Below are 13,426 nucleotides of genomic sequence, written 5' to 3'. Positions count from 1 at the left end.
TACACCCCGGAGCCTCTTCGGGACAGTCTCGATGGCGCCTTTCCTGAGCATTGCCCGTACTTCCACAGCAGTTGCGGGACGTGATTTTCCTTCCTGGCCACAGGTGGAACGTGAGGGCACTTCTTCAGGAATTCGATAGAGTGTCCTCTTGCCAGGGTATCCAGCACCCAACGATCGGTGGAGATGGACTTCCACACGCCGACGAACTTCGTCAGCTGGCCTCCCACCGGGGTGCTTCGGTGGGGGCCCGAGGCCACGGCCGGTTCAGTCCTGCTTGGAGGTGGTGGCCTTGCCGCCCTGGCCACCTTGCTGATGGCGGCAAGGCGCTCCCTGCTTGCCGCGACCCCTGTAGGCCTCCTGAGACGAGGAGCGTGCCCCGCCTGGCGGTAGGACGACGAGCCACCGCTGGATCCCTTGGAGGCCCCCCTGTCTGCCTCCGGAGCTCCGAAAGGGCCATCGTTGCTGAAGGGCTGCTAGGGCGCGGGCCGTCTCCGTGTCCGTCTTTATGGCTTGGAGGGATTCGTCCACCGCCTTCCCGAACAAGTTGCTGCCATCGAACGGCATGTCCAACACCCTGGTCTGGACGTCCTGACGGAAGTCCGTCGCCCGGAGCCAACCCTGTCGTCGTAGGCAAACTCCGTTGCCCAGCTGGCGGTACCCGGTATCGGCAATATCGGTTGCCACCGTTATAGCGTGGTCCGACGCCACCTCGCCTTCTTGAAGTATTTCCAGGGCCTCGGACCTCTTGTCGTCCGGTAGAAAGTCCATTATGGGGGCCAGTTTAAACCAGAGCTCCCTGTCGTAACGGGCCACGATCGCCAGGGCGTTGGCCGCTTTGATCGGCGTCACCGCCGACGAAATGACCAGTCGCCCCATGGCGTCCAACTTCTTTCCCTCGCCGTCCGGAGGGGAATTAGACGTTGAGGCTTCGGACCCCGCCGCTTTCTTCTTCGCCGCCGCCGAGACGACCGAGTCTGCCGTTGGCTGGGCCCTGAGGCACAGGGGAGCGGTCTCGGGGACCCGGTACTTCTTCTCATACCGGTCCCGTTTGGCTGGTGCCGTGGAGGGGTTCTTGAGTACCGACAGGTCCTCCTCCCAGATGTCATCGATTAGAGGCACCGCAATGACAGTCTTCCTCTTGGCCTCCCAGCGCTGATAGAGGAAACCTTCCTTTTTCTGCTCCTCCGGGCAGAGCTGGAACAATTCGGACGCCCTGGCGATCATGGCGCGGAATGAGCCAATCTCGTCGGGCGGAGATGCCCGTGCGACGGGAGACCCGTTCCATCGTCGTCGCCCTCAGAACCCGTCGTCGAGCCCACCGCACCGTCATCTCCCGACTCGTGGGAGGATGAGGAGGGAACTGCAGGCCTTACGGGGGCGAGCGGAGGAGAGGGTTGGGTCCTCCGTCGTTTGTTCTGAGGACTTCCCGATGGGCCAGGTTGCAGGTCCTCCAGCCTGGGCCGTGGTAATCTCGTCCTCATCTCAGAGCATAAGGACTGGATCGCAAACAAAATGGCCGCCGAGCTATCCTGAGGCCTAGGTTCCGGCTGCGCCGGAAGGGAAGGCTGCTCTTCCTCGCCATCGTCGTCTTCCTCAGTTATCTCCCGAGGATCTTCCTTGCGGGACCGAACCTTCTCGAATTGTACTTCGAGATTCCTCGCAACCTGTCAGTTCCCCCTCCGAGGCTGACTCCGAGCTCGAGGAGGCTACCGTGCCCCTCCCCCCTTTTTCCATCACGGGGGCCATGACGATGGGCTGAAAAGAGGATTCCCTCCTTGGCGGCAGGGAAACTAGTCCCGGATGCAGTCTCCGCTGGCGGGGTCTCTGCCGGCTTGGCCAGAGTCGCCTCGATCACCTCGATAGAGGCTTTTGCCTGCTGGGTAGGGGCCTTCACCACCTTAGGTGCGTCCTGGGCCTTCTCCTTAGGGGGAGGGGCGATGCCTCGCTCCCCCTCTCCCGAGATCGGACGGGGCTTCTCCCGAAGCTTACCCGGGGTCTCGGACTTCCTCTTCCCCGAACCGGAGCGCTGGCTCGTGGTCGACGGTGCCGGGGAAGGTGCGCCCTGCCTGGCGACCGAAGAGCCCGACCTTTCGGCGCTCCCGGAGCCAGCGGACTCGCGGCGCTTGGCCTGGTGTTGGGCCCCCGTCGCCGGGGCGCCCACACAGGACTTAGAAGCCCGCTCGGACCCTTTCTTCTTCTTCTCACCCGTTGAGCCCTTCTCCAACCAGCTGGCGAGACGGGACCGACGGTCCCTCATGGTCCGCTCCGACAAGATCTTGCAGAACTGGCAGTCCTTCTCTACATGAGTCTTGTCCCCATGAAGACAGTAGAGGCATCGTGAATGTTCGTCCTCCTTAAACACATTCTGCAGCCCGCATCCAGGGCAGCTGCGAAACAGCTTGGGTCCGGGTGACAAACTTGCGTCCTGGGCCATCTCGAAGTAGGCCGCGAATCTTCTGGAATCCTCCAAGAGGTTGATTCGACGGAATCTTCACCCTTGAGGGGTGTAGGAAAATCCTGCAACGGGTACCCGTTAACGGGAGTAGAAATGGTGGAGCTTGAGGCTCGATTAACCGAAAAAATGTGAAAATTCACCTGAAAAAGCGCGAAACACGCAGCAAAAGCTCGAGAGCTAAGCACGAGGACTCCTAACACTTGAACGTGCGGTAAAAATCTGAAGATGGCTGCCAGAGGCGGGGCTTAGGGAGATGGCAGTCATTGGCTGTGGTCAGTATGACGCAGAGATCAGTGATTGGTTACTACTACGAAAGACAGATCAGAAACAAAACTGATACTGATTTTTTCTTTACCGAGGATTCCCAGCCTGACGACGGGGAATATTCATGAGCATGTGAATCCATGCCAGACCCCATGTTGGAGAACGAGCGAGTTCTGTCAGCCAGGAAGGAGGAAATCCAGGTCAGCACTTGACCAGATATTCCAATCTGGGCCAGGCGCGACAGCAGGGTGGGGTGGTCTACGGTGTCAAAGGCCACCGACAGATCTTACAAAATCAGGACACCCACCCCCCAACTGCATCCACAAGCCTGGCCATATCATCCTTGATCAGAACACTTTCCTACCAGCCTGAAAACCAGACTGGGCTGGGTCAAGAAGTTCCGATGACTCTAGAAAGGAAGAAAGAAGAGGTGACACCAAGGATTCAAAGGTTTCATAAGAAAGGGCAGACGAGAAATGGGACGGAAATTAGAGAGAATAGAGGGGTCCAGCAAAGGCATTTTAAAGAAAGGGATCACATCCAGATTGGCAAGAATGGTTAATAGCCACTGTGATCTCTCTGAAGATGTGAATCCATGCCAGACCCCATGCTGGAGAACACTGTATATTATGACCAATAGGGACTGTTGCCCTGGAATTAATTATTGTATTCTTTTTTACTTATTTATTCAGTGTTATCTACTATCCAAGAAACTTTTTCACTGATATTAACACGATATAAAATATTGTGCTTTCCAAAACAAATTTAAATTTTCTTTTCAATACAGTCTGAAAATAAATTAGTCCCAGCCTACCCGAAACTGGATATCAATTCAACATTATTCTGCACGTACATAGTCCTAAAAATTCTGCATTTCCTTACATCATATTTTCCCAGCAGTCTAACCAGTCGTGCTCCCCCTGCTGGAGCATCTTTTCCAATTCCATGACAATGATCCCCAAAAACGTTGCCAGTGCTAGTATTAGACCCTGTTGGTTGTAATAAGGCTCTCCCACAGGGCAGAATCAATAACTTGGGAAATAGAGTGCACCCAGGAACCTAGCAATCTGATTCCATCAGTCAAAGTTCAGGCATTCCAAGACCAAATGTTGCATTGTTTCCAAAGGAGCCAGACCACAAACACAACATCCACGTAACTCCTTTGGTACATTACATTTTGGTCCTATGTCCTCCAATGTGGGAAAGGCATTGAGGTGGAATTTGAGATAGCAGCCCCTCAATTTTTGAGAGGGATATTTGGCTAAATGCTCTTACTTTACCCTTCTGGGCGGAGTATGCATGTGTTTTTAAACAATTTCCGTCTCTCCAAGTCTCCCATATTTATATACTTGTCCCACCTCATAAGCTTCTTTAGCTTCACAAAATCTGAGTCATTATCCGTAATCTGTTGATTTTTCAAGAAACAGACAACACTTGCGCATTTTTTCGAGAAAGGGTACAGTACTCTTTCCTTAGGTACTCATGAATTTGATAGCTTAGACTTTTCTTCGTTTTTCAGCCAACTTTAGTTTATATGACAGAAACAGGCTAGGCTTTGCATGCTGGGCTAGGAGAAACCTGAAGGTGTCTCCCTAGCTAGTACTAGGGGATCTCATCCAGGTGGCTAGGACACGGCCACCGCTTTTGGCTACATTCCTGGGGGTGGACCCGTGAGGGAGGATCACCTGGATGGGGGGTCCTCAGGGAAGAGTAGGACACTGATGGGTGAGACGCGGTATCCTTCTTTCAACACCGTTTTCCCCATCCTACCATGTAGGTGATTCAAAACCACGGCCCCCACACACCCATCCTTTCCGACACAAACACTGTTGCATGACACACCGGAGAACAAACTAACACCAGAGCCGTTTACCCGACATGTCCCAATACAAGGGTCAGGCAAAGTCAGGCAATTGATCAGAACCACACACTCCTGACGGCCCTTTCCCTTCCCCATAGGGATAAAAGGTGGAGTCAGAGTGTACAGGACGTGCACGGCAGACAGCACGACAGCACAGCAGTTCAAGAGAAGGAGAAAAGCGGCAGGAATCTGAAGGGTGGCGAGGAGAGAAGCGACCTTGCCCTTTTGTCCCAGACCCGCGGAACCTTTGTGGAAGAGGACATAAGACCGCAAACAATAGCACAAGTGTCTTGCAGCAGATGTCAATGGTACACAGGGCAAGCCTATGCCGATAAGCAGGAACGAGGGGGATTCCTGCATATGTGGTGCCGGCCTTCACTTCAATTAAACAGAAAGCCAAGCGGTTAAACACAGCTGGGGAGTCGAGGGGGAAGCCGATAAGAACCGGGCTGTATTGAATGAGAATCCCAAAGTGGCAAGTTTAAAACAAGTTCAATGAACTGTGAAAAGTGTTAAGGGGAGACCAGCTGCTCAGGGGAAACTGGCACCACGTGGGTGCTACCTCAAGACACTCAGGTCAATCCCCATCTGAGCAAAACTACAGGTACCAGACGTCTGTAGGAGAGCCGCAAAGATAGGTCAAAGTGGTCATACAGGAGGTCAAGCAAAATCCCCATACAATCAAAGTCTACAAACTTTTAAAAGTAAGGGAAGTAAATCCTGCACTAAAAGAAAACAAGGGAAATAAATCCTGCACTGAGAGAAAGCAAGGGAAGTGAATCTCGCTAACAAGAAAAGCCAAAGTCTGCCCCAAGTATACAGCAACCCAGGAGTGAGCCATTATCACCCTGATCACGTGAACCTGAGAAAGGAAGGTTCACATTGAACTGTTGAACAGACATTAAGATTGGTCAAAGTGTGAGCCATTATAAGACAAAGAAGTACACTGTCCCGATTGTCATTTGGAGTCCGAGCCCGACCGAGGGAAAAACCAAGAGACATTGAAAAGCAAAGAGGAGTGAACTATCCTGCTTGTCATTTGAGGTATGAGCCTGGCCAAGTGAGATCCAGGGGTGGAAAAGTATCACCCAAAGTTTATTGGAAAAGGTACTGTTTATATAACTTGTGGACTGAAGAAGAGGGGGACCCAGGGGTGAAAGCATCAACCAAAGTAGTGTCTGAAGAGTCAGCGCCCAGAAGAGGGAGGACCGGGGGTGAAGCCGTCACCCAAAGCATTTGTAGAATGGAACTGTGTGTTTGTTGGAACTATCAGGCTCTCAAGGGCAAGAGACTTTTTAGTGGAAAGTGACTTTTTTCCACTCATCGGAGAACCTGATAGCTGGAGCGGAACTGTTGACTCATGCTGGGGAAAGGTCAAGTGTGTGCTGTGCTCAGGAGGCACGCCTTGTCATGTGCAGAAAACATGGGGAAGGGAGAACCCTGGCAATCACATCCTGACTATTATTTGAGAACACTTTTTTCTTTTCTTGAAAGCTATCCCACACCCTGTTCGTATTAGTTGTAAGGTTTGGCAATAGGTTACTTAGTATAGGCCTTTTTATTTGACACAACGCCACTAGTACTGCCTTATTTTCATTTGATGGTCGACGCTTGCTCCCATCTTAGATTAGGCGTTTTTCCACCATGCATTCATTGTTCAATTAACACCCTTGAACTGTGATCACTTGTGTCTGTCCTACCTGCTGCCAGCAGGAGTTCCTTAATGGGTCCACCAAGATGTAATCCCCAATGCCAACCAAATAGCACTATTTGGGGTTGATTTAGACAGGCCCAGAACTGCCTTCCAGATTTTGCCTTTCAAAACATCAAGGAATTTTCTATTCTTGAATGTTATAAATTCACATCTGTATAGCATACTCAGTTATTTTTAGCTTATAAAGTTCAATAAGGGGAAATCAAAGAATAGGCACATATTTTCATTTTCAAGACATTCATCATAGAGATACACTAACATTTTGCCCTCTATTTTCTTTTTCCGATTAATGACTTGACTGAGGTCATTAATCAGAAGAATACCCTAGGTAAGTGATATTAGAGACCTTCCTAATCAGCAAGTCACATAATTTCCATGTGTAGGATTTCACTTTGTGTCTGCTCGTAAAGGTTTATAGTCGGTAGGTAGCTCTCCACAGCCAACAACGGTCTCTGTAGACCTATCTCTGTGGGGTCCACCAAGACCAAATCAACGGCGTAAGCATATTTGCCCTAAGGTCTCCCCATTTGGTGCATAGCATTTCCACGATTTACATTCCTACCATAGATCGCAAGGTAAAGATTAAATAGTGTAGGGGCAAAGACACACCCCGGACTTGCACCTTTAAAAATTGGTATTGACCTAGATACATTTCCCTGCTTATTCATTCTAACTTTTATCGAATTGTCTGTATACAGAGGTTTTATCATGCAAAGAAGCCCCATATCGATCCCCCATAGTTTCAACTTGTGTTAGAGGGACTCAATATCAATATTATCAAAAAAGCTGCTTCTAGGTCAATTACCGCAACATAGATTGATTTCCCAAAGATACCACCTGTGTTGGAGGTACAAGCGTGAAGTGCTAGGGCACTCAATGTGGTACCAACCCCTTTATAGAATCCCGTTTTAAAACCCTGGTCGCCTCCACCCAGTTAGGTCCTTTAGGACCAATTTAACAAAGATCTTTGTAGCCAAATCTAAGAGGGCGATGGATCGTTAGTTCTGGGGTTGTGCTCTATGGCCTCTTTTAAAGATAGGGACTATCACTGGACTTCTCCATGAGGTGGGACAAGATCCCTTTTGCAATAAGAGTGAAAAGCTTGAATAATATTTTTGACTATAGTGTGGAATTGTCCCGGTATATTAGATTGGATATCCCATCTGGACCACATGCTCTAGAACCGTTTGGAGCTTCAATAATCATGGACATATCTAGTTCATCAATTGGGAAATCCCATATATCCTTAATATTCCAGCTCTCACCCTTCGATGTCAAATACCCCTTTCTCACCTCGAATTTCTTTGTGAAGTACTGCACCCAATCCCCTTCTGAAACACTGCATGACTGTAGATTTGCCCGATAGCCATCAACACCATTCAGGACCCCCCAGATCGATCTATAGTCTTTCACAATGATGTGCTTAAACAGTATCTGAGTTTTAGAAATGTGTGTTTGTATTCTATATGTCTTAAGCCATCTCTGGTATATCTGTTTCGCACTTAGTTTTCCCTTTGTTACTTCCGTACCAGACAATTTTGGGGTCTGGATGGCCAGTGCTTTGATAGTGAACCGTGGTAACTTTTTCCGTGCGTTTATTTGGGTATCAAAGATATTTTGATGTGCCAGGCCAAACCCCTGTATACTTTATTGCCCAATTTAGAGGGAATTAGCAATTTGGCTAGGAGTGAGGGGAAGTTATCTGCCCGAGTTATCTTGTCCTAATTGTCACCACAAACATTCCCACCAAACCCTTAATCTGATGTTTGCTTTGTGGGGGGTTTCCAGTTTGACTATGGGTGCAACCTCTACAGTTGATTTTATTTCTAAAGAATGTAGTCCCAGAGAATGCTTATACCTTTGATATTATGTGTGTGTGTGTGTGAGAGAGATATTAAGGGGCGGAGACTCTTGTGAGGGGGCCTGACTCTAGAGGGTTAAACAGGAATATCAAAGAGGATTAGAGTCAAAGGCTACCCTCGTCATTGACGCAGGGGGAGGTCACCTTTGTGTTAGCAGTGGGGCTAGATCAATATATGCTAGCTCATAGAGATCACCAAAAGCAAAAAATAGTAATAGTACTAATTTGTGTAGTAAAATCAAAGTTTAATTTAACAAGAGACACATATTTAGACAAATAGACATGTGCCTCAGGTGGCACATAGGGAATGCATAGCATAAAACACAATAATATGCATACATTTGGGTTAATAGATAGAACAAGTGACTGTTCCTTCATGTATTGCTAAGTAAAGTAGCAATACCCTAACATTGTCGACACACTGGGTGTTCTTGGTGTTTTTGGTTTGGTGATTGGTGGAGGTGGGGCAGTGGCTGTATAGATGGAACAGCGCTGCTGTGGGCACCGAACTGTCTTCAGGACATTGATTGTGGTAAAGACAATGTTGCATAGAGATGGGCGTGCATCTAGAGATTTAAAAATACGTAATTAGTTTAAAAGTGATATTGGATGGGCCAAAAAATGAAGGTGAACCTACCAAGGTTACTGTGGAAGCGCCATGGCGAGAAACTTAGTTGAGGACCAACTGTCGTAGGTACAGGTGGCGGGTATTTTCGGTTTTACGAGTCAGACTCGGGTATCTAAATAATAAAGATATCCATAATGTGATTTGAGTTGGAAGTTAATGATCAAGATGCTAAAGTTAAAAGATTAGTAAAATAATACCTGGAGGCCGATGGGTGGCATCAAGGATTGAGTATTCAATGGTGTTCACCGATGAGGAAAAAGCTGTAGTCCTAGAAATGAAACACTAGGGTTATAACTGGGTATACAGGCGGGCTGCATTTAGCAAAATTTAGCAGTGGTCTACAAGTAGACAATTTTGTGGAGCGTTATTTGCAAAAGTTGCCAGTAAACCAGTGAGAGGTTAATGCATTTGCCGGTTTTTGATATGAGTTAATGGCGGTTTTTCACTGCGGCTCACGTCCAACACCGGTTGCACCGCCAAGGTCATTGTAGTCCCTGGACCATTTTGCTCACTACGAACAGCTCCCTGCCATACCATGCACACCATGGGGTCCCCCCCGTCCTGACCAATTTTATGAGCATATACAGCCTGTCACTTTAAAAACCGTTAAATACATTAACCTCTCACTGGTTTACCGGCAACTTTTGCAAATAACGCTCCACAAAATTGTCTACTTGTAGACCACTGCTAAATAATTTTGCTCAATGCAGCCTACCTGTATACCCCATTATAACCCTAGTGTTTCATTTCTAGGACTACAGCTTTTTCCTCATCATTCAACACCATTGAATACTCGATCCTTGATGCCACCCATCGGCCTCCAGGTACTATTTTACTAATCTTCTAACTTTAGCATCTTGATGATCTTCCAACTCACAATCACATTATGGATATCTTTATTATTTAGATACCAGAGTCTGACTCTTAAGACCGAATACCAGCCACCTGTACCTACGACAGTTGGTCCTCAACTAAGTTTCTCGCCATGGCGCTTCCACAGTAACCTTGATAGGTTCACCTTCATTTTTTGGCCCATCCAATATCACTTTTAAACTAATTACGTATTTTTAAATCTCTAACGCCCATCCCTATGCAACATCGTCTTTACCACAATCAATGTCCTGAAGACGGTTTGGTGCCCACAGCAGTGCTGTTCCATCTATACAGCCACTGCCCCACCTCCACCAATCACCGAACCAGAAACACCACCACCACCACCCAGTGTGGCAACAATGTTAGCATATTGCTACTTTACTTAGCAATACATGAACAGTCACTTGTTCTATCTACTACCCCACACTTGTGCATACTATTGTGTTGTATGCTATGCATTCCCTACGTGCCACCTGAGGCACATGTCTATTTGTGTAAATATGTGTCTTTTGTTAAATTAAACTTTGCTTTTATGACAACATTCAGTACAATTACTATTTTTTGCTTTTGGTGATCTCTGAGCTAGAATATATTTATCTAGCCCCACTGCTAACACAAAGGTGACCTCCCCCTGCGTCAATGACAAGGGTAGCCTTTGACTCTAATCCTCTTTGATATACCTTTCGATATTATACAGACATTGATTGATCATGCATTGTTAAGTCCAGCAGGCAAAATAGGCTACGAGACAATAACATAGAAAGCGGGCATAGCCAAACTCATGGTAACTAGGAAAAACAAAAGGGTAAGTCAAACTGGAAACCCACACAAAGCTTATTGTATTCTTAAAGTATATCTAACCTGGTTTTACTGCCTAAGAATAGCTTAATGCCATTCTGAATGTGTTATAGGTTTGACTCATCTGGACTGCTTATTGTAATCTAAATAAGGTCATACTTTGCTTTGTAAACCGTAAGTATTGAGTTGGTTTTTAAAATTTTTTATGAAGCCCTTAGTTGCAGTTTAGAAAAACTATCCTAACAGTCAAAATCTGCACCCTGGTGCCTGAAAAGAACGTTCTGAAGGACTGTGATGGAGGATACATTTCTAAGATGAATATAATCTGCAGGATAAATGAATCCATTAAAACCAGAGTGCACAAATCAAGCAGTGAAATTTGATATATATTCCAGTTCAAAGCATTACACTGAAAAAAAACATCACGTTACAAATAGTGTCATTCGTCTTCTGTAAACAGTATGCAATAGGTAAACATTCTCACTAAAATAAATATTTTCTAAATTGGGTTTAGTTTTTTACTGATACTTCTTTCAAAGGCTGATGTCTAATACATCTCCCACAAATCCTGCCCACATACATCGAGAAATACTTACCCCTTTCAGACTCCTGTGGCTCAGACCGGGAAACTGGCGACTTCAAGGACCCAGCTACAGACGACTTTTCTCCCTTCATATTTTCCTTCGATTTATCTTTTGTTGTTTCTCTTTCTCTGGATGGTTCCTTTTCCTTCTCTGCATTCGATTTTGATTCACTGTTTGGTGTCTTCGATCGGTCTTCTTTACACATTTTGTCTTCCTTCTTGATTTTTTCCTTTTCTTTTTCAGATTTGGGGGTTTTTTCTTTATTTTCTCTAGGCTTGTCATCTTTATTTGCTCGATCTTCCTTCTGTTTCTCTTTTCCAGGGGGTTTGGCTTCAACCGGGACAGCTGGTGCTTTCTCTTTTTTTTCTTTTTCCTTTTCTTTCCCCATCTTTTCCTTTTCCTCTTTTTCTTTATTTACTTTGCTATAAAAAATGTTACACAAGTGCTATTATTGACTTACCCCAATTCACAGGTTTAGAGTATGGTTAAAGTAACCTAGGAATGCTGCCATTTTATGGTCAATAGCAAGAAGTGCAACATCATATAACAAACACACACACCTCCTAATCTGAAAATAAAAGCTACTCACCTGTAACAGTAGTTCTTATGAGGGGAATTCTCAAATTCCTAAACAGTGAATCTTCCTTATTCTCAGGCTGGACTCCTGGAAATGTTTAATGCATTAGTTTAGACATAGTAAACACTATTAAATGTAATGTACCTACAACCATTCAATCGGCAGCGGGGTTCTGGTATCTTTCAAGATTGTCCACGCTTTAACTGAACCCAAAATGTCAGTGGGAGAAAAAACCGAAAGCAATTTGAATGAAAATTACTTTTGATTTTCTCTCTCCCGGACATTTCTGGTAACCAGCACCTCCCCAGCCCCTTGGCTGCAAAATTCATTGTGTGCGGCTGACTCCTCCAACCCTCTGCAACGCAGATTCCCTCCACTTACCGGCTGTTAGGGGAGTTTTCCTAAAGACCTACTGGTATTAAGACTAAGCTATACCAGTGGTTTGTAGATCCCCAACTCTTAGTATCAGTCTGTACTAATACAGGACCTTGGTAGAGTGGCAGAGCAATCAGACTTATCTTAAGAGGAAGATGTGAGCTCTAGGTAAGTACACTGAACCTTAGTCAGACATGCACACCAAAGAGGTACTTACACTTAAAATGTAAATAAAATTATATATTATTTGTACATCAGAATCGCTTTAAATACTTTACGTTTACACTAGAACCCCTCGGAATACACTTCAAAGGACACTTTCACTTTCGTGTTTGTTCGCGGTTACATTTGTAAACGTTAGAAAGGGAAGAGACAATGTTAATGTATTATTGGTTATTACGTGCACCTGCGGTTTTCAAAAGTGTATACAGTAATACATTTACTCTGAAAACACATAGTAAAGTTACTTTGAGAGGAAAATCGTTAGTACAACATTAGCTTTTTACAAGGTTCTACAGAGCGTTCCTTCACACCAAGTCTTTTACGTCCAAAAACACAACCCCAGCTACAGGCAGCTTAGAGAGGGCTCAAAGTCTTGAAAAGCAGCAGAATACTAAGAGTTAAAGAGGATTTCTTCCGGTATGTAGTGTTATACAAGCAGAAAGTTAAGAATTAACAAGGGAGACCTGTAAAGGACTTGGTAAAGGGACACAGCAGCAGCTTGAGTCAGGGGTAACGGGGGGTGACCCTGGACACCTATAGGCCCTCCAACTCTCTGGAGCGACTTCTTGTAATCAGGTAAGCAATACCTGTTTTCCCCCACAGTAGGCTTGAAGAAAATGTTCGTGCTGGATGCTCGGTGATGCTGCAGCTCTGTACCCGTCCTCCAGATTCCTTGGTCCGATGACTGATGGCAGTACAATGGACGGGATCTCTCAGAAGCAGTCTCGAGGGAGGACCTGGGGTACGACTTTCAGCAACTTCTTAGTTCTCTTTGCGGTTTTGGTGCCTTTTCTGCAGCACCAACAAAGGACATGGATTGTCCAGTCAATCTTATTTGCTTCCTGCAGTCCCGCATTCCGTTGTGGGAGTCTGGGCGAGTTGGATTGGATCTCTGTAGGGTACCTATGTGTTCAGCAAAGATTTGACATATTCGGTCTTCCCACGACAATGTACTCAAAATGGGCAACCAGTCTCCTGGTACTGGGCTTCCGCAGTTCTGGAAACTACTACGACCTTGGGCGATGGCTCGATTTTAAGTCGTCTTCAGAGCTCCTCTGTCGCATATAAAACGGGGTCAGGACAGCAGTGGTTGCTTAATGGTGTTGCAACGGGTCTGCTGGTATCTGTGGTCGTTGTCTTCTTAGGTTACTTCAGCTTCAAGTGGTTGACTTGCTTTACACTCCAGAAGCCTCGCCTTTTATACAGTGCCAGCA

The 13,426-nt window shown here is 46.4% G+C and overlaps 1 protein-coding gene across 2 annotated transcripts in view; it reads right to left on the bottom strand.

The window, feature by feature from the left end:
* The window catches only part of THOC2 (THO complex subunit 2), a 2,257,836-nt gene that overhangs the window by 418,277 nt on the left and 1,826,133 nt on the right, over nucleotides 1-13,426 (bottom strand). For both annotated transcript variants that reach the window (XM_069612670.1, XM_069612671.1), the window contains exon 31: nucleotides 11,051-11,460. In XM_069612670.1, coding sequence (XP_069468771.1) covers nucleotides 11,051-11,460 — 410 coding nt within the window. The remainder of the gene's footprint in view (nucleotides 1-11,050; nucleotides 11,461-13,426) is intronic.

Source organism: Ambystoma mexicanum, chromosome 5p, assembly GCF_040938575.1.
Source record: "Ambystoma mexicanum isolate Mex_15411 chromosome 5p, UKY_AmexF1_1, whole genome shotgun sequence".
Taxonomy (NCBI): Eukaryota; Metazoa; Chordata; class Amphibia; order Caudata; family Ambystomatidae; genus Ambystoma; species Ambystoma mexicanum.
Note: the sequence above shows the minus strand (reverse complement) of the source record. Positions and strands in the feature narration are given on the sequence as shown.